The 18,864-nt window shown below is 59.4% G+C and overlaps 1 protein-coding gene across 2 annotated transcripts; it reads right to left on the bottom strand.

The window, feature by feature from the left end:
- Positions 1-469: 469 nt before the first annotated feature.
- TP53I11 (tumor protein p53 inducible protein 11) lies at positions 470-17,123 on the bottom strand. Of its 2 annotated transcripts, none has more exons than XM_032356512.1 (8): positions 16,930-17,123; positions 6,928-7,001; positions 6,018-6,177; positions 5,348-5,406; positions 5,062-5,110; positions 4,574-4,670; positions 3,493-3,594; positions 470-2,938 (listed from the first exon to the last, which is right to left on the bottom strand). In XM_032356512.1, exons 3-8 carry the CDS (start codon positions 6,144-6,146, stop codon positions 2,805-2,807), a joined length of 570 nt encoding a protein of 189 aa, XP_032212403.1. In that variant the 5' UTR covers positions 6,147-6,177; positions 6,928-7,001; positions 16,930-17,123; the 3' UTR covers positions 470-2,804. The 2 variants fall into 2 exon arrangements, with proteins under 2 accessions (XP_032212403.1, XP_032212404.1); XM_032356513.1 differs by lacking the exon at positions 16,930-17,123 and adding an exon at positions 16,246-16,575.
- Between the last annotated feature and the right edge of the window lie 1,741 nt (positions 17,124-18,864).

The raw sequence follows: 18,864 nt of genomic DNA on the forward strand, positions 1-18,864 counted from the left end.
CCGTGACCGTCTGCAAGGCTGCCTCGCAGACGGTCCGAGGTGCAAAGGACAGAGCCCAGTCCCAGTCCAGGCTTGCCCCCGGGCCGGTTCACATACAGACTCAGCACTCGTCATCGAGGACAGGTGTTGCTTGCGGTGGTCTGGCTGCAGGGCCACGGGGCTGTGGGGGTGGGGATACCTCTCTAAGGAGACCTCCTCCAGCCGAGCTGCAGAGGCCCGCTGTTGGTCACACACACACACAGCCTGGCCTGAAAGCCGGGTTTCTGCTCCAGAGCGCGTGCATCTTGGGAAACAGAAGCCGTCTGAGGGATTCGGAGGCTCTCCTGTCCCTCTCACTCTTCCATGCCTAAGGGGCCCAGACCGGAGACGCCAAACCAGCCAAGGCCCCAGCACCCCATCTCCCAGAAGCCCCCTCTTCCCTTTCCCCCATGGGTCCTAAGTGGAAAGTCTATTTTGAAAACTGTAAATGTTCCTTGCTAATTTATCATGTTTATTTCCTGTGATTCCCCCCCCCCTTTTTATATTCTATATCAAGAGAAGTTTTTTGTAATATAAAACAGGACACCCACACTGATGGTTTTGCACTGGTTTTTGTGACTGTTTCTTACAAAAAGAAGGAACGAAGAATAAATAGTGACTGTGAAGAAAGGTGGTCTTGCTTGGGCGGGGTGGGAGAGGCAGAGGCGGGAGCTTGGCCGGAGGGCGCTGGGCTCCAGGGACAAGGATAGAGAGTGGTGGGCTGGGGGTGTGGGGGGGTGTCTCCACAAACCTTCAGGGTGGAGCATGGGCCCACCCTGGGTTTCCTCAGATGTGTGGGTCCCCCTCCCCATTGTCACTGCCTCCATCCCAGTAATGGCTCCTTGCTTAGTGTCCCCCACACTCCCCATGTCCCCAGACCACTGGCTGTTTGCCAGGCTCCCTCCCCCTGGGCCCAGCTCTGATGTCTAAGCCAGCAGCACAAGCCATCCCAGCAGGCCCTCCTGACCAAACCCCAAGGGGCAAGGCTGAGCTTGGCCCTCCAGCCTGCCCCGGTGCACCCCAGCGGGAGAGAGGGGTTGCGGGGGTGAGGCCAGCACAGCCCGCAGAGCCCCACAGTTAAGCTGGAACTTTCTACCTCCCTGCCATCGACCCCGGGGACACCGATCCATCATGCCCACTGGAGACGAGGACAAACCACCCATCCCCCATCAAAGGATGAGACAGGCCTTAAAAGGCTGGGGTCGGACTGAGGACAGGAGTGTGGCCAGGGGGCAGTGGGTGCCCTGCCTGGCCAGGGCTCGTGAGCAAGCAGCTGGGTTCTGAGTAGCAGACCACGCGACAGAGGCAGGAGACGGAGGTCAGGGAAGAGCCCAGCCTCTCCCTTCTGCTCAGCTGGTCACCAGCGGCCTGGCCTTGACCCTCAGCTGTGGACCTGCAGCAGCCCCGCAGCTGTGCCAGGGACCAGCTGCGTGGCTGCGGGCACAGCCAGGTTCCCGGGCACAGGTGCAGCCGGCGGCAGCCAGAGCTGGGCCATCCCCTGCCCACCAGCTGCCTTGCCCCACCCAAGACGCTGGATTCCAAGAGGAGAAGCAAGTGTGGGGCCCTGGGCTGCCTTTGTCCACGCTGTCACCAGAACACGAGGGCCACCATGCCCAGTGAACACACTTGTGTCCTAGAGGGAAGGGGCGCAGGGGAAGTGACAGACAACAGGGGCACGCACATGGAGGCGGGGGGGCGGGGGGCAGGACAGGGGGTCTTCGGCTCTGAGGGAGCCGCTGGTCAGCCTCCTCCGGGGCACTTGGGGTGGGGGACATGAGCGCGGCCTGTGGAAATACTTGTTTCGTTTCCCTGCTGAGTTGGAAGGACACCCAGTCCCAGCTCGCCGGGTCTCGGGGGCAGCACCCCGGGGAGAGGCTGAGAGTAGGTGAGGGGCTGAGCCAAGCGCACCTCAGACCCTAAAGGACACAACAAGGGACCAGGAGATGCCGCTGCTGCTTCTCTCTCTTCCTCCTCTCCAAACCCCATCACTCACGGGAGCTTCCACGGGGTCCTTAATGCCCCCTGCCGGGGCCGGCCTGCGGGGAGGCTGCTGGGGGCCTCTGGACCCAGGCCAGTTGGAGGGAGGGGACTCCTGAGCGCCTCCAGCAGCCTAGAGCAAGGCCCTAGCACAGAGCCCATGGTGGCCGGGCTGGGGCTGGGCAAGGGCTCTAGCTGCAGGTGGCCTGTCTCTCAGGGGTCCCTGCCTGTCAACCCCACAGTGGGGCGGTGGGAAGGGTGGGGATGTGTGCGGAGGGATGGCCGGCGTCTCCCATGGGTGGGGAGGGCCCACGCCGAGGAGGATGGGTGCAGGGTTGAGTCGTCAGCTCTTCCAGGCATACACAGAAGCCACGTTCAGCTGTGTGGGCACTAGAGTGGGGGTGGGGGGTGCGGGGAGGACAGGGAAGCTGGGCACCCCTCCCCAACAAAAGAAGGGTGTCCTGGCAGAAGGGCCAGAAACCGCTCCTTAGCCCAACATCCCATGACTCAAGCTCTTCGGTCAGTGTCTATCCACGGGATCTGGAGGCCAAGAGAGCCAAAAAAAGGGAGGTGCTGCTGTGTGGGGCAAAGGGCAAAGGTGCCGAGGCCTTGTCCCTCCCTCAGCCTGAAAGTCCAGGAGATCACAGCATGTGGGGGTGCCCAGGAGGAAAGGAAGGCGAGCGGCCCCACCTGCCTAGGGCAGGCCTGGTGCAGCGCAGGGTCCTTCCTGCCTTCCAGGAGCCAGAGGGAAACCGAGGCCAGAGGCAGGGTCTCCCTGCCCCACGGGGACCCCCTAGCCCAGCAAGGGGCTAGACTTTCTTGGGTTTTCGGCCAACTTGGTAATAGTAGTAAACACTGATGGCGACAAAAAGGAGACGACTGGCCAGGAGCAGCAGGATCCCCAGGGACACGAGGCCTGTCTCAGCTAGCGTGGCGGTGACCACTGCGAGAAAGAAAGACCGGGAAGGGACAGAGGTCAGAGGAAGGGTGTGTGTCACAACTCCCAAAACAGAATGACCTGCTGCGCTGGGGTCTCCTGCCAGCAGCCGGGCCTCAAGAACACATCTGGTCCCAAGTCCCCTGCGGGACAGATGCTGGGGTGAGAGGGAGCACATGGGCCACACTGGGTGTGCGCTGTCACACCTGTGCTGGGTACACAAGGGAGTTATGGGAAGCTGCAGGTGCACGTGCGTGTGGGAAGCTGTGGACATATGTATGTGTGTGTATATGTATGTACGTGGGAAGCTGTGGACATATGTATGTGTGTGTATATGTATGTGCGTGTGTGTGTTCAAGAAGGTACAGGTACGTCTCAGGTGTGTGAGCACAGGGGTGCACACATACGGGTAAACACGGCCATGTGCGCCCCTCCCCCTCAGATTTCCATCCCTTCCTGGAAGCCAAGTCGGGGGCGCTGGAGAGCCAGGGGCCAAGCGGCCCTGCCCATAACCCCCACCCCATCCGTCTCCCCATTTCTCTGCCCACCTTGGGACTCACCCAAGAACTGGACCCCGAAGTAACAGGCTTCGGTGAGCAGAGTCCACCGGATGATAACCTTCTCGGCCGTGTAGAGAGCGTTCCACATGATCAGGGAGATGCCTGCGGTCAAGGGCAAAGAGCAGGCTGGGGGCAGGCAGCTTGAGCCACCCACCCCCTCGAAGCCAGGACAGGATCCCAGACTTCCACATCCTCCACCCCTACTCACACTCCCCAAATGAAAACTCATCCATCATCGGGCTTAACCTTATAACCCTAGGTCTCCCACTGCCTGAGTGGAGGGCTTAAAGGTATCCCAGTTGCTGCCAGGCCCTGCCCCCCATCCCTGGTACCTGGGCAGACACTTGGGGGATGGATATTAGTGCCATCAGCACAAGGTCGGGGACACTGCATCTACAGAGGCATGGCCTACCGACATGGGGGTGGGGGATAGGCATCATGAGATGGGGCTGGAGTTGGGGCCCACTGTGGGATCTGAGGGAGGCAGGGCTGGAAAGGGAGACTGGATCCACGCCACAGACCACCCCAAAAGCCAAGTGACAGGACTGGGCCTTTATTCTGCAGGCAAAAGGGAGCCATATAATGTTTCAGAGAGGAGGGGGGAACGCTGCCTGGGTGAGGCCTTAAAAGCTGTAATTCAGCTTCCTACCAGGCACCGCGTGTGACTCAAATCAGAAAGGAAACAGGATGGTTCACGGGAGAGGCCCAAGAGTGGGAGAGGTTTTGCACTGTGTTGATTTTGTCTCCTGCTCTAGGCGGCAAAGTCCTGGAGGGCAGGGCCAGGACCTCATTCATCTCTGCACCCTGATGACTGATGAGGGGAGGTGCACTAGGGAGTAAGCCCTCAGGAAGCCTTTGCGCAGATGATGTCAAAGACGCCACCCCGTCCACTGGGTACATTGCAGCAGTGGCCACAAGATGGCAGCACACACCCAGCAGAGCCAGACTCCTGGGCTGAAGGGGGTTGGTGTGTGCTGGGAAGGGGAGGGGAGCCCCCCCCCAACCAAGATAGGCTTCCCCCGCTCCTCTCAGTCTCTATGGGGCCCCAGCTGCCCTTCACATCTGCCCCAGCAACACTCACTGAGGAGAGCCCCGCCGTAGAGACGGATGGGGGTCTTGCTGGTCACCTGGGCTCCGTCGAAGACGGCATCATAGAGCTGGTCAGGGAAGGCCAGAGCCTGTGGACAGGGTGGGCAGTTCAGGGGAAAGTTGGAATGTCTCCTGGACATCTTTCCCCCCGGAAGCCAGGCTGAAGCGCCTTGACTCTCCCCCACACCCCCGTGCCAGGACAGAAGGCTCTAGGTTCCCAGAGGCACAGAGTCAGGAACATGGGTCCTGGGATCTAGGATGCTCCAGAACAGGCAGGGTTCAGGTGGGAAGGACTGGGACTCGGGAGGGGGCTAGAGAGCCCTGAAAGGTAGGGCCTTAGCATGCTGGCCTTGGGGGAGAGGCAGCGGGGGCCCCAGGACGGGGAATGAACCTCCAGAAGAGGCCCAGAGGCGGGACACAGGGAGCCAGACCCAGGGCCAGGTCCCAGGGCCAGGGGCGAGGGCGGGGGTGGGGGCTCACCATGATGGCAATGCCAGAGAACAGCACAGCGGAAGCAAACTGCCAAACCCTGGGGACATGTGGAGAGAAAAGTCACAGCCAGGCCCCCCTCACTGCCACCCGCAGGGCCCAGGGGACCCTCTCCTCCCCAGCCAGATGTCCAGGGATGGCTGGCTTTAGAGAGAGGGAATGAGATGGGATGGAGTCATGGGCACGGGGACACAGGGACAAAGCTGACGAGGCAGAGCCTCACGCAGCACTCCACCCCATAGCCAGGCACCCACCCAAACGCACCCTGGACGCTCACCTCAGCCCCAGAGGCTCCCGAACAGCAAACTTGATTTCGTTACCCAAGACCTGGCTGATCTGTGGACAAAGAAGGGGTCAGGGGCGCCCCCAGCCCATTCACTCCCTTCCCTGAGCCCCCCTGGCATGCCCAGGGACCCACCTGGGTACTTCCGCTTAACCAAAGGGTCACCCAGGCTGAGAGGGTCACACTGAGGCCACCTCCCTCTGCCTGTTCTTGACACCAGAGCTTACAGGAAGCTGAAAATACGGTGGTAGGAATAAAAGCTCAGGGTTCAGCTGGACACGGGCTTAAAGCCTGGCTGTGCCCCTGCCTGGGGTGGCCTCACACACGTCCTTGACCTCTCTGAGCCTCAGTTTCCTTATCGATAAAATGGGTTCATAACTATCTCTCAGGACTAGCCAGATTAAATCAGATTTATAAACCAACAGGCGCAGCAACGGGCACACAGTAAGCATGAAAGTCATTCTAATGATCTTTCTTTTCGTCATTATTCCCCTGATATCTCCATGAAGTTCCTAGAAAAAAATAATGAGCCAAATCCCGGGGTTCCCACAGCTTCACAGATTGCGTCTGCTCTTCTCCCGAATGGCAGGCTGGACCCGCCTCCCCAGATGGGGGTTCACAGGCGGATCCCGGGGTGAGGCCGGCTTCAGACCCCTCAGCCCACCTTGGAGCGGTGCACCTCCCCGTCGTCGTCCTCCCCGCCCACGCCGAGGATCTTGCGGGTCTTCAGGCGGCTCACGAGGTCCGTCTGGCTGTGCTTCTTCATGAGAGGAGGGGGCTGCTTGGTCGCCATCTTGCCCTGGAGGCTGGTGTCTGCAGAGGGGCTGAGGGGAGACACCTGCCTCAGCCACAGGTCCTGTCCAGCTTCCAGACCTCAGAGGCAGCCAGACCTGACCCCTGGGCCTGCGGAGACGTCCCCTGTCAGCCTGGGGCAGCAGCTGGAACTCTGGGGGGCCCAGGCTTGGTATTTAGCTCTCTAACCAGCTGGCTGTGAGGGGAAGTCTCTCCCCTCCCTGGCCTCAGCTTCCTCATCTATAAAATGGGTGGGCGAGCATGTCCCGAAAGCCGTTCCAGCTGTGTGAGCCCATCTGGCCTCCATGGACACGGCACACCCTGAGTAATCAGGTGGGGTGGAGCCTTACAGAAGGCCCTAGAGGAGGGTGTGGGCCCAGGAAAGGCATTCAGGCCCCAGAGGAGACCACATCCAAAGGTTCCTGGGAGATGGGGGCAAAGAGGAGTCCGGGCCGGTCTTGCCAGAAGAGGGCAGATCTGCCCAAAGCCTGGGGTCCAGGCAACACACTGAATTTTTTCCCAGATCATCTCTCTGTCCAACAAGCCCTCCCTCCCTGTCACGCAGACAACCCCCTTCAAACCTGCCAGGTCTGAAAGACTCCAGAGCCCAACGGAGCCAGAGGAAGGATGGCCTGGCGCGCTGGCAAAAGTTCTGGGCCCCTTCCTGTCAGGGACACCCACCACCGGCCTCTTCCCTACCCCGGGTCTGCTCATGATCCCCCACAATCCCCACCCCCCAGCCACCCCCCAGCTCCACCTCGGGCTGGGACTTAAGCACCTACTGTGTGTCTGGCACTGGGCTGGGAGACACAGAGATGACTTGACTGCTGGTCCTCACCTTCAATCAGTACAAAACCTATGTGAAGGAGACAAAAATGTTGACCCCAGTGAGCCAAAGGCTTCCAAAACCTGGCCCAGGGGTGGCCCTGGGCTCCTCTATTCATAGCACCCCCCCATCCCTGGCAGGCGATTGGGAACTATTTACACCCATTCCAGAGAGGAGGAAACCAAGCTCAACGAAGTCCAACAGAGACGGGCTGAGTCACTCCAGTACCCCCCACGGCACTCCATGCCCAGCACCTCATTCTATAGAAGCCCACAGCCACCCTCCCGGAAGGCCGGAACACTACCCTCACTTACAGACAAGGCTCAGAAATCACGCGTCCCTCTGCTGGGCCTGCCGGACCTTGGTCACAGTCACCCTGCCACCTTAGTGGTGTGTGGCCCCAACCAAGTCTCAGCCTCCAAGTCCTGGATCAGGGCTGCCAGAGGCAGAGATGGCCTCAGGTCCCCTCTGGTTTTCTAGCCTCCCAGTGTCTTAACACAAAACGAAGCACCCAAACAAACCCCAGGGCATAGAAACAAGCTGCAGGGGGCCTGGGAAATGTGGCTTTAGACTTGGGTAAGGCCTGGGAGTAGCTAAGCAGCTCCAGTTTGAAACTGACCACACAGGTCAGTCTCGGGGGTCTCCGCTGAGTGATGTTCAGCCCCCAGGCCTCAGTTTCTCATCTATGAAGCAGGGGTCGCTATGCGGTCCCCTCCCCACACACCACTGGGGCCACGGAGGTGGCCGGTGGTGGTGATGAAGACAGTTCCAATGCCCAAGGCCATTTGATGGGGGGGGTGACCAGCCCCACAGGAGAATGCAGGGTTTAACCACACTGTTCCCCAGGAGAACAGGCATTGTCCCCATGCCTCAGCACTTCCCACAACTTCTTGTGACTCCAGAGAGGCAACAACAAGCCTGGCGTCCCTCCCGCCGCCCAGTGGACCAGTTCCAGATGGCCCATGAGAGCTGGCCAGCCACAGCTGGGAGCCGCCGGGCCTTGCTGCCCTCAGCCAAGAAAGCACCGGGGAGCCCGGCCCTCGCCCCCCTTCCTTTTCCGGCCTCCCCTCTGGCCTTTCATCTTTTTCATTTACATACTGCAGAACCAACATTTTTTTGCTGTTTTGCAGTTACAAGACTTTTAGCCAGTGTAGAGATGCAGAGAACGACCAACGGCGCTTTGGGACACCTGCCTTGGCCCTCTCCTCCCCTCCCCCCTCGCCGCCACTGATCTGTGCGCCGTCCCTCTAGCTTCGGCTCTGTTTTTTCAAACACGTTCTATAAATAGACTCATACAGACTAGAACCATTTGAGACCGGCTTCTTGCATTCCACCTAACGCTAGGGGCTCATCGGGGCTGCTGGGCGCCTTCCCCTGTCCGGCCCTCTTTAAGGCAGAGTAATATTCCACAAAGTAGATGGACCCGTTGGTTATCCAGTCACTCACTGGAGGACATCTGGGTTGTTTCCGGAGTTTGACAGTTACGCATAGATCTCCATCCCGCGGCATAAGGTGGCACTTGGATCAAGCTCACCAGATCCCAGCCTGTCTCAGGGACCCCTGCTCAAAGCATCAGCTGCCTTCCTCTGCCCAAAGAGCCCTCCACACCAACACACACTGGATACTCCCTTCTTCACTGCAAGCCTCAATCTGCAAAGCAAGGGCTCTGGGGGTTGGCAGTGCCGGCCTCCAGGGACAGGGTACGGCAAGGGGACTGTAGCATCTTGGGCTCAATCGGACACCAGCATGACTCTTAGGGGGGACAGTCTTTATCCACAGGCACCTCCATCAGGAACTTGGGCTGGTGGGGCCCACTGTGGTCTCCTATGGAGCCCAGCCCCCAACAAGGAGCTTATCACCCCCAAAGGGCAGGCCTCCCGAGGAGAGTGGAATCCCCAGGGAGTATGATCCCCAGCACCTGTCTCAGCACAGCTAACCACTCTGAGCACTGAGTTCTGTCTCTTCTTCACCCACAGCACCGGGCTTTGCCTGGGAAGCCTAGGGTGGCCGCCGCAGTACCCCTACGCACCTGCCAGGCCCCTCAAGGCAACCCACATACACGGCCCCCTCCGATCTGCCCTTGAACTTTCTTCCCCTTCCCGCTCCACAGGTGTTTTCAGGCCTGCCTCGTTCTAACCTAAGCCGCTCCACTCCCTGCACCGCGGCTGGACCAGAGGCGCGTTGAGGTCCTGGGTCTGCCCTCTTACCAGCCGCAGGGCTTCGGGCTGCTCCTCGTAGCTCTCCCAGACTCAGTGTCTGCCCCTGGGAAATGGGGTTAATGAGAACACTCTCTCTGCACAAGTGCTGGAGGCTAAGGAGAGGGAACACCTGGGGTGCCCCGCCTGCTTCCCCCCACTCCTACTTCCCTTTCTTCATTCAGCCATTCAGCGGTGCACAATGGAAAAAGCCTGCCTGATGGGGCTGTGGCTTCCTTTCCAGGGCCAGCTGCCCTCTGGAGGGCCCTCGGGGCTTCACCCCTCCCCCAGGGGAGGGTGGAGGAGAACCTGCCAAGCAAGGAACCAGGACAATGTAGCTGCAGCTCCCAGAGCCCAAGTTCATGACCTTCTACATTCTGCTCCTGGCCGGCCTCTCCCACCTTGATTCCCATAAAGCCAGCAAGTCCCTGTCCTTCTTCAGAGCTGTTGCAGTTCTAAAACCACTGCCCAGCCAGGAAGGTCCTCCTTGCGCTCTGTTCCCTGTCTCGACCATCCTTGTTCTTCAGGGGCCTTCCTGGGACACAGCCTCTCCTTCCCTCCCCTGGACTCTCTAGGTCTTCCTGGGGACGGCCACGGCCCGCTGCCAGCCCATATCCCTAGTCCTGTCACAGGCACCTGACTCCTAGAGACCCCGTGATCTGAAGGCAGGGCTGCTGTGTGGCCCAAGAATCTTCCCTCCGCATCTCTGCACACAGGGTGGGGTGGGGGGTGCTCGGTCAGCACGGGCCAGTGAGTGACATCTGGGCCATGGGGAGCAGTGGGACCCACCCAGAACACTGGGGATCACACTTAGTTAGACGGGGCAGGGCCCAAGTGGAGGCTCGGCTCCAAGCCCACACTGGACGAGGCAGAAAGCTGAGGCCCAGAGAGGGCCACATAGGAGCCAGTGGCAGGCACAGGCAGGAAAGGGGCTTTGCAATCAGGCGGGCTGGCTTCAAATCTGACCTCTCCTCCTGGCCCGTGGCCTCGGATCCGTGGGTCTAGAATGCTGAAGGCATAGGAGAGTAGGTACAGATGGTCTTGGCAAAGGGTCTGGCCCATAGGGTGCCCAGGAAATGTGGGGGTCAGGACTGGGGGGCGGGGACAGTGTGGTGAGACATCGCCATGCCCCCTCTGCAAAACGCTGTGGCCATCACTAGAAGGCCAGCATCCCAGGGCCAGGCTTTCTGTAGGTCTTGTTCACAGAGCCTGGGACACTTCCCGGCGTGTGAGGAGCTCACCAAATACCTGTCACCAAGTCATGAGTTGGGGAAGGGGTGGAGAGTGCCCCTCCCCGGTGCTGGCCAAGGTCTGACTCCCTGCAGCACTGCCCCCCAACATACCCCTACCTGCCCTCCCATCAAGTACAGGGACATCTGAGCCCAGGAAGAACATTCCCAAAGAGCTCCCCATGGCAGCAAGACAGAGGGGTCATGACTAGACAAGAGGCCAGGAACAGAGAGGCTTACCAGGGGTGCGGGTGTCAGGGGAGAACAGGGGGGCATATACTCAATGATTAGGCAAACTTGGGCTCAAACTTCAAGTTTTTCTCTTGTCTGTAACCTCAAAAAGTTTCCTAACCACTCTGAGCTTCCATTTCTGCCTTGGTGGAAACCACGGTACTCGTTTTTAGCTCACAGGGCTGTGACGAGGCGCTGAGCAAAGGCAGTCAAGGGGCCTGGCCCCTCCTGCAGACTCCTTGCTGTCCTTGCTTATGGGACGGCTGCCTAGGCCCTGCCCCTGCCCGGGCAGGAGGTCGGGTGGGGCAGGAGCACGGTTCCCATGCTGGTCCTAAAGGACCTCTCCCCACCCCACTACAGCCTTCCCAGGAAGCCTGGTTTCCATAGAAACCATCAGGCATGGAGACTGTGCCCATGAGGGCAGACTTAAAAACCTGACCAGCAGTGGGGGGGTGGGGGGAGGTGGAGGCAGAGGAAGGGGGCCCGAGGCCCTGCACACCCACCAGCTGCCAAGCCTCCCGGTGATGCAGGGGGCAGTCGCTGCTGCATTGAGCGTCACAGCCAAGAACGACTTCCTTTTCCAATGAGACCCTTTGCTGGAGGGACAATGCCCCCCACACCATCCCTCCCCATCTGGTAGACACTGCCCCCGAGAGCATCTGTCCGAGGGCTGGAGGCAGGGAACAAGTACTTCCAGACCAGGGATTCATGGCAGCCCCCACAACAACCCTGTGAGAATGGCTGTGTCGTCACCCCCACTCTACAGAGGAAGAAACTAAGGCCTGAGGGACTTACTCAAGCTTCTCAGGGTGAGCTGCAGAGCTGACACTGGGAGCGAGTTAACTACGCTGTAAATAACATCCTGAGAGAAGCCCGTGTGTGTGTGTGTGTGTGTGTGTGTGTGTGTGTGTGTGTGTGTGTGTGTGCAGGCGCTGCGGTGCTCTTTGGTAAACCTGACCTCTAGGAAGAACTAAGCCCTAAGCCATCTTCCTCATCACATCGGCCTCTTGAAAGCCCCTGGCAGGTTGCCAGCATCTGAACTCCTTCCTTCCTGGGGTCTAGGATCCCTTGGGTTAAGGCCCTGTGACCCCAGCAGGACCAGGGAAGGGCTGCAGGGAGACCCATTGTTCTCTTATCACGGTGGTGTAAAATAGCTGGAAACCGGGTGTGGGACAGGGCAACGAGGAAAGGGGGCAGCGAGAGGAGCGGAGGGCCAGCAAGGAGGCCAGGGAGGCTAGAGGGTCCAGAGGCCCCGTCATCCACCCCCGTGGCCCCTTCCTGGGGTGGCCCATCAGCTCCTTGGCCCAGAGGCCCCTCCAAAGACCTCCAACCCAGAACCCGCCAGCCTGAGCCCTCAGGCAGAGTGACTCTCACATCTCAAAGGCTGTGCTGAAGGGGTGTGGGCGTGGATAGACCCACGTTCATTACCAGCCTGAGGCCCTGGGGCGAGTCAGCCCGAAGACCCTCCATTCCTGTGCTATAAATGTGGGTCACGATGCCTGACTTACGAGGCTGGGGCAGAATTACAGCCAAGCTAGGAAGTCACAGGACACAAAGGGGGCTTGCTTCACTAATAATGCGTGACTGGCGTCATGACTGACGTCATCGCAGTGGCCCCCAGGTGCGGGTCTGGTCACATGGGTCTCGGGGCGACAGCACCAAGCCAAGGCGAGGCTACACGCCACAGAGCTTCCTGGCGGTGTGTCCCTCGAGAGCAGACTTATTCTAAAGGCTGAGCCCGCCTGAGTCAGTCAGCCTTGCCTCTCCAGCAGACCACGAGCCCTGCCAGCATCATCCATCACCTGCCTCACCCCCACCTCCCACCCCCCACCCCCCACCCCTGGGGCTCAGGGTGGATGTGAAGGGCTGGGCGGGGCAGCAGGCAAGCCCTGGCAGTGGAGAGGAGGAGGCAGGATCTGAATCCCGCTGTGGGGACAGACCTGGTCCATGAGACAAAACCCCGACTCAAGAAAAAGAAGGCACTCCATGTCCCATTTCCAAGAATGTCCAGGTACACGGAAGCTGGCATGGTGCCCAGTGGGGAGCCAGGACAGCTGAGGTCCCCAGAGAGTCTGTCTGCCACCACGGCAAAACCAGGGCCCTACTCTGGGACTCAGTCGCCTCATCTAAGAAAAACTGAGAGTGTGGTCTCCATCACGTTGAGAGTGTGGTCTCCATCACGTTCAACAATGTGGCTTTGAAATCCACACACCAACAGGACACGAGGCCCTAGCTCCAGCTGCCTGGCTGCCCCCGGGGACACACAGGATTTATCTACTGTTCTCCTTCTTTTGAAGGTGCCTAATTGCCAGAATGGCAGAGGGAAGCCCAAACTTTTCATCACAAATAAACATCTCCAGAGCTTCAGGGACTGAAAGTAAACACTGCCTGCACGCCACAAAGGCTGAGACAGACAGAACAGAAGAGGGGACCTCCCTGGGCCTCCCCCCCCACCAGGGTCTGAGGGTGGTGGGAAAGGGGGAATCCAGCCCCCTGACCAGCAGCTGTCACCATTCAGATGTCATGGGGGGGGGGCTTTTCCCTGTCCCTGCTGACGCAGAGGGTGAGCACAAGGGGAATTTCTATCCTTTTCAACGGGGAATGGGCCCGTCCCCCAGACCCCACCAGCCCAGGGACCATGTCAGGGCTCTCAAAGGCAGCTGGTGCTTCCAAATCCCACGGGGGCCATGACCATGGGGACAGCCTGACTTCTGGCTGCCCTGGGGCCAGGGCTGGGGTGAGGAGGTAGCAGACACACGCCATCCCCCCCCCAACCATCGCGCCTCCTACCTCTCTCTAAAATTCTGGGTGGGTTGGGAGAGGCAGGCAGAAAGGTCCCTGTACTTTTCCGAGGATGCTATGGGCTAGAATTACAGTCCAGGACCAACCAGCTCCCCTGGGGCTCTGGCTCAGGGTCAAAGGAGTAGATCAGGACTCAAAAAACCTGTGCTTAAATCCTGCTTCTACCATTTATTAGCTGCATGGCCTTGGGCCAGTGACACCATTTCTCTGGGCCTCAGTTTCTTCATCTGTGAAATGGGTGTAATAAGCACACCTACCACCTACTGATGAGAAGATGCACAAAAACACCAAGAATGGCAACCGTTTTATAGCAAATGCTCAGTAATAACATTGTTGGTATTATTGTCAGGCTAAGAGACTCAGCTTCTTTGCCTCAGTTTCCCCCTTGACCATACCAGCTTCAGTCCCCTTCTAAGGGTTGTATGTGGATGCAGAATGGGGTGTTTACAGGGGTGAACTTAAGAAGGAAATGGGAAGGGAACAAGGGTCACTCATGTCAGGAGAAAGACATTGTCCCAAGGCGCTCACAACGGATAGGCAGGGAGAACCTGGGGAGATGGCTGATGGATGGGTGGCGAGGCTGCGGATCCCCTTGAGGTACTAAGCCTGCATGGCTCCCCTCCACGTTTCTGGCACTTGGCCAGGCCTGACCCTGGCAGGGATGTAAATCCGTGTTCCCAGTGAGTAGCTGAGATGCAGAGAAAGTGCAAACAGTATGGGCCAGGAGGCAGAACCTCAGGTACCCCATCCTGCTGCTTCATGTCCTGGGGTGACTTACATGTCATTGCTGAGCACCACTTCCCTCAACTGCGAAAGCGGCATGCATCACCCCTTTTCAGTCAGCCTTGCCTCCTAGCTCTGCCCTACCCCCTCACTCCACGAGAATCACAGTGGCTCCTTACTGTTTCTCAAATATGGCGGACACATTTCAGCCTCAGGGCCTTTGCACAGACCATTCTCTGCAAGATCTTTATTTCCCCAAGCTATCTCCACAGTTCATGCTTGCAAAGCCTTGGATCAAGAGTCACCTCCTCAGGAAGACCTCCTCAACCACCTTGTTTTACCCTGGGGCACCTGGGTGGCTCAGTGGGTTAAGCCTCTGCCTTCCACTTGGGTCATGATCTCGGGGTCATCGGATCGAGCCCCGCATCAGGTTCTCTGCTCAGCGGGAAGCCTGCTTTCCTCCCTCTCTCTGCCTGTCTCTCTGCCTACTTGTGATCTCTCTCTCTGTGTCAAATAAATAAAATCTTAAAAAAAAACTAAATAAATAAAATGGAAACCCCACCCCTGGCCTCAGTACTCCAGACAGTCAACTCCCCCACCTCACCTCCCAATACACTATATAATTTACTTTATTATTTGTCCTTCTACCTTTTAAGTGTCAGCTCCATGAGGGAAAAAGTCTTTGTTTTGTTCTCAACTGTCTCCCAGTGCCCAGAACTGTCCAGCACTCGGTTCACTAAACCACCTTTGGTATAGGGCCCACAATTTGCTCAATCAGTGAAAGTAAAGAAGAGTCTTGAACTATGTATATCAGAGGTCACTGCTAATTTCATCACTCTCTTACCCTCACACAGTGAGGGGCAGGCCCTTTCTCCAGAGCTGGTGGGGGCCTATCCTCAGATTTGGGGAGAGGGAAGGCAGCAAAGTATAGAGTTGGAGAAGCTTCAGCTGGAGCCTGGAGGCAGGCATCCAACAGGTGTTGACAGCCAGACATGGGCGAAGGCCTTTGGTTGGGCCTCAGCCCTCCACCCCAAATTTATAAGGACTGATTAAACCTACAGCGTGTGGGCAGAAAAAGAGAGGTCAGGGCAGCTTGCTTCCAGCTAATGGAGCCAGAGGGGACCTCCGGGACCAGGCAGCCCATTCTGTAGACAGGAAAACAGAGACCTGGTGAATATACAGTTCCTTATGTCCTAACAACCAACAAGAAAAACTTTCCCTCTTCCTGGGCTGAGTGTAGGGCTAGTGTGAGGCTTCCGCTAAGGAATGGACAGTGTCCCTTCCTGGCGCTCCACCAGCATTCCACTCTGTGTCCCTGGGATCTCTAGCTCGCAGGAAGAGAGGGTCTGCAGAGGGTCCTGACCCCCTCTACACGGGCCACCAGAGGTTTAGGTCCAAGAGGCCGCCCAGTTGGGGTGGGCATCCCTGTGGCCGTGATGCCTTCTCCTAGCAGGACGGCCCCACCAGGGAAAGTTTGAAGGAAATCAACCAGAAAGCGCGGGGCGATGGTGGGAAACCGAGGTGGCACTGGTCGTCAGCGCTGGGCTCCAGAGGCGCCCCGAGTTCCCGGCCTCGGGCCACTCCTACCCCCGCCCACCTTGCTCCAGAGAAGAAACCCGCTCCCCTGAGGCCGCGTGGGGGCGGCGGGAGCCGGGCACTGGGTGGGGGCGGGGAGGGCGGGGCGGGCGGGGCAAGGGGACGCAACGCAAGCGCCGGACCCTGTGGGGCGCGCCCGGGATGCGCGCAGGGTTCCGGCGTTTCCTCGATAGACACCCCCCCACACCCCGCCCCGAGGTGGATGCGACTATTTTGCTCCTGGCAGGGACCCCCCAGCCCACCGAGAGCCAAGCCGATGGCCCCACACTGCCCCCTTCCCGCTGAGCGCGCGACTTAGGGGAGACTGGGGAGCGTCCGTCTCCACCTGTGCTTCCCGGACCCTCCCACCCAACAACTGGGTCTTAGGCGCGGCCACGGTTTCTGCCCCCCCCCCCCCCCCATCCCTCCTTCCCTCGCAGGCCCCGAGACCAGGGTCTCTCCCAGTCTGGCTTCTTCTTCCGCCACTGTGTCCTTTATCTCCTAGCTCCAGGCACTCACCCACTTTCTGAGACCCGGGCCTGAGAGCTGGGGGACCCCAGGCGGGGAGCTCCGGGCTGCCGGACGCCCCCACAGCCCGCCGAACCAGTAGGTCCGGCCAGCGGGAACTCCGCCACCGCGGTCCGCGGCTCTGCGGGGGCGAAAGCAGAAGGAGGGGCACTCGCAAGTTTGTGCCGCGCACTCCTCGGACCGGGGAACAATGGCGATGTGGGGGGAGGGGACAGAGAACCGAGCGCGGGGACAACAGTCAGACCCCAGGGAGATAGAAACTGCTCTTGGCTCTTTCTCTCTTGCTCCGAAGCTGAGGGGGAGGCAGGGGGGGAAATCAACAGTCCAACAGGGAGGAGACACCGAAGGGAGAAAGACGGGGTAGAAAGGGAAACCGAGGCAGAGGGAGGGGCGGTGCGAGTGGAGAGCGCCAAGGGAGGTAACCGAAGGGGCTCCGGGGCTGCGCCTTTTTGGGGGGCGGGGCGGGAGGCGACCCCTGGATTCCCGGCATTATCCGCCGGGGTCAAGAGGTCCTGGGGCGTCCAGCTGGCGCGCACGGGGTCCCCAGGTCTGCCGCGGTCCCTGCGGGCGGCAGAAGCCCCGCCGGGCCGGGCTGGGCTGCGCTGCGCAGGCACCGGCCGGCGGCGGGAGGGGAGCGTGCGAGGCTCGGAGGCGGCGGCGGGGAACAGAACTTACGTTCCTAGCGCATGCTGGCGCCGGCGCTGCGCGGAGCTGGCGAGCCAGGGGACGCTCGGGCCCTCGGGAGCCTCACATCGCGCCGCCCGCGCGGGGCAGGGCAGGGCCGGGCCGGGCGGGACTGCGCGCGGCGTCCTGCGCGGCCGGGGTTTACCCGAGTCTGGCGGCCCGCGCTGGTCCCTCCTCTCGGTCCCGCGCGCAAGCCAATGGCGCGCCGTCCCCTCCCACGCGCCGGCTGCCTCGCCCCCGAGGGTGGCCGCCCGGGGGGAGGGGGAGAGGGGTTGGGGCCACTGGGCTCCGGGGCTCCCCGGCCGAGGCTTTCCTAGGGACTGCCTGTGGGGGGCGCGCTCAGGCCCCGGGAGAAGGCGCTGGAGAATCGCCGCCCAGGAAGACTTTCTTGGCAAGTTCTGAGGACTGCGCCCCTTTCGTGAGACTCTCAACACCCCCATAGGTTGGCAAACCACACTGTCTTAAATATCCTCGGGGTATCCCCTGGGGCCTAGGCCAGTGTCTAAAATGGAAGGGACTGCTTTGGCTGGTAGATGCCCAAGTGTGGAGGGAACACAGTGACAACAATGGTCACCATCTGCTGAGTGCCCGCTCCGTGCCAGGCACCGTGTGCTCAAGGAGTTTCGAGCATTAACTCATTTGATTCTCACAACAACCTACGAAAGCGGCATGATTAATCCCATTTTATAGATGATGGTCAGGGACTTTTGATTTGGGCTTCTAGCCTTGACCCACCTTTCTCTCCCCTTCCATAGGACAGCCACCCCTTCCACATACACACCCACTTTCTTCATCCTCCACCCTAAAATCTGGTCTCCACGATGTTGCCCTAAACTGCACTGTCATGGGACTAAGATCTTATCTGGGACTCCTGGACACGTGGTGGGGGGCATGGTTGTCAGACCTTTTATCTCTACACATCCTGTGGGGGGAGGAGGGGGAGGATGTGGCTTGGGGGTCCTGGAGGCTCTCTGGGAGCCCCTCAGCCTAAAAGAACCAGGCTCCTACAAACAATGCCCCCACTCACTCTGGGCTCATTTAAGCCCCCTGTGACCAGTAATGTGTCTCTCACCCCAAATCCCACCACCACGCACCCTCCTTCTGAGAAAAATGCCTGGTTCTCTTCATCTTATCTGATGGTTGTGGGGGTGGGGACAGAAGGGCAAGGTTGATGACAGGCTCCATTTCATGAGATAAGTAAATAGGGCAGGTGGGGGTGAAGTGAGGGGTTGCCCTGGGTCTCTAGCGAGGTGGGCATTTTGACTCTGGGTCTGAGCTCTTGCCACATTAGTTCCTGAAGGGTTAATCAAGCAGTCTCTGGGACTAGACCAAGGGCCCAGATTCAAATCCTACCTCAGCCATTTGGTGACTGTGGGACAAGTTACTTAACCTCTCCATGGCTTGTTCCCTCCGCCTACAAAATGAGGTGTCCCAGAGTAGAAAGCGCCCCTGGTTGTGGAGCAGCAGCTGCACACACTTATTGAGCACTGACTGCCAAGAAGACTCTCGCTGCCCTCCCGGGAGCTGGGACTGGGTGGGAGAGGCTGTGCCCTTTACACGGAAGTAAAGGGAACATTACCTGGCTGGCAAGAGCTCTCAGCGGCAGAGCTGTCCTGATTACCAAGGGAACAACTCTGATCCTGAGGCCTCTCTGTGGCCCCCAGTGCCACCAGCCCTGCTTCCAGACTAACCCGTCAGGCAGTGATGGCCAATAATGAATGAGTAAGTGAATGAACGAATGAATGAATGACTAGAACTACAGATCAGGATTGCTCCTAAGTGTGTTGGGTGAATCACAGACCCAAGATCTCCCTGACTCGAGGCTTCAGTCTTTGCAACAACTCAGAGGCTCAGCCCGCTGCCTCAACAGAGCCAGCTCAAGCTGGGAAGATGAATTCCTTTTTGCCTCTTCTGTCTTCCCAGCAT

Source organism: Mustela erminea, chromosome 9 (assembly GCF_009829155.1).
Source record: "Mustela erminea isolate mMusErm1 chromosome 9, mMusErm1.Pri, whole genome shotgun sequence".
In the NCBI taxonomy this organism is placed as follows: Eukaryota; Metazoa; Chordata; class Mammalia; order Carnivora; family Mustelidae; genus Mustela; species Mustela erminea.

What these genes read in the sequence shown, in the direction of transcription:
- TP53I11 (XM_032356512.1), bottom strand. Translation starts at nt 6,146, where the DNA reads ATGGCGACCAAGCAGCCCCCTCCTCTCATGAAGAAGCACAGCCAGACG. An exon ending in CGGGAGCCTCTGGGGCTGAG is followed by an intron (nt 5,111 to 5,347) that starts GTGAGCGTCCAG and finishes ACATGTCCCCAG; the next exon opens with GGTTTGGCAGTTTGCTTCCG. An exon ending in CTACGGCGGGGCTCTCCTCA is followed by an intron (nt 3,595 to 4,573) that starts GTGAGTGTTGCT and finishes CCTTGACCGCAG; the next exon opens with GCATCTCCCTGATCATGTGG.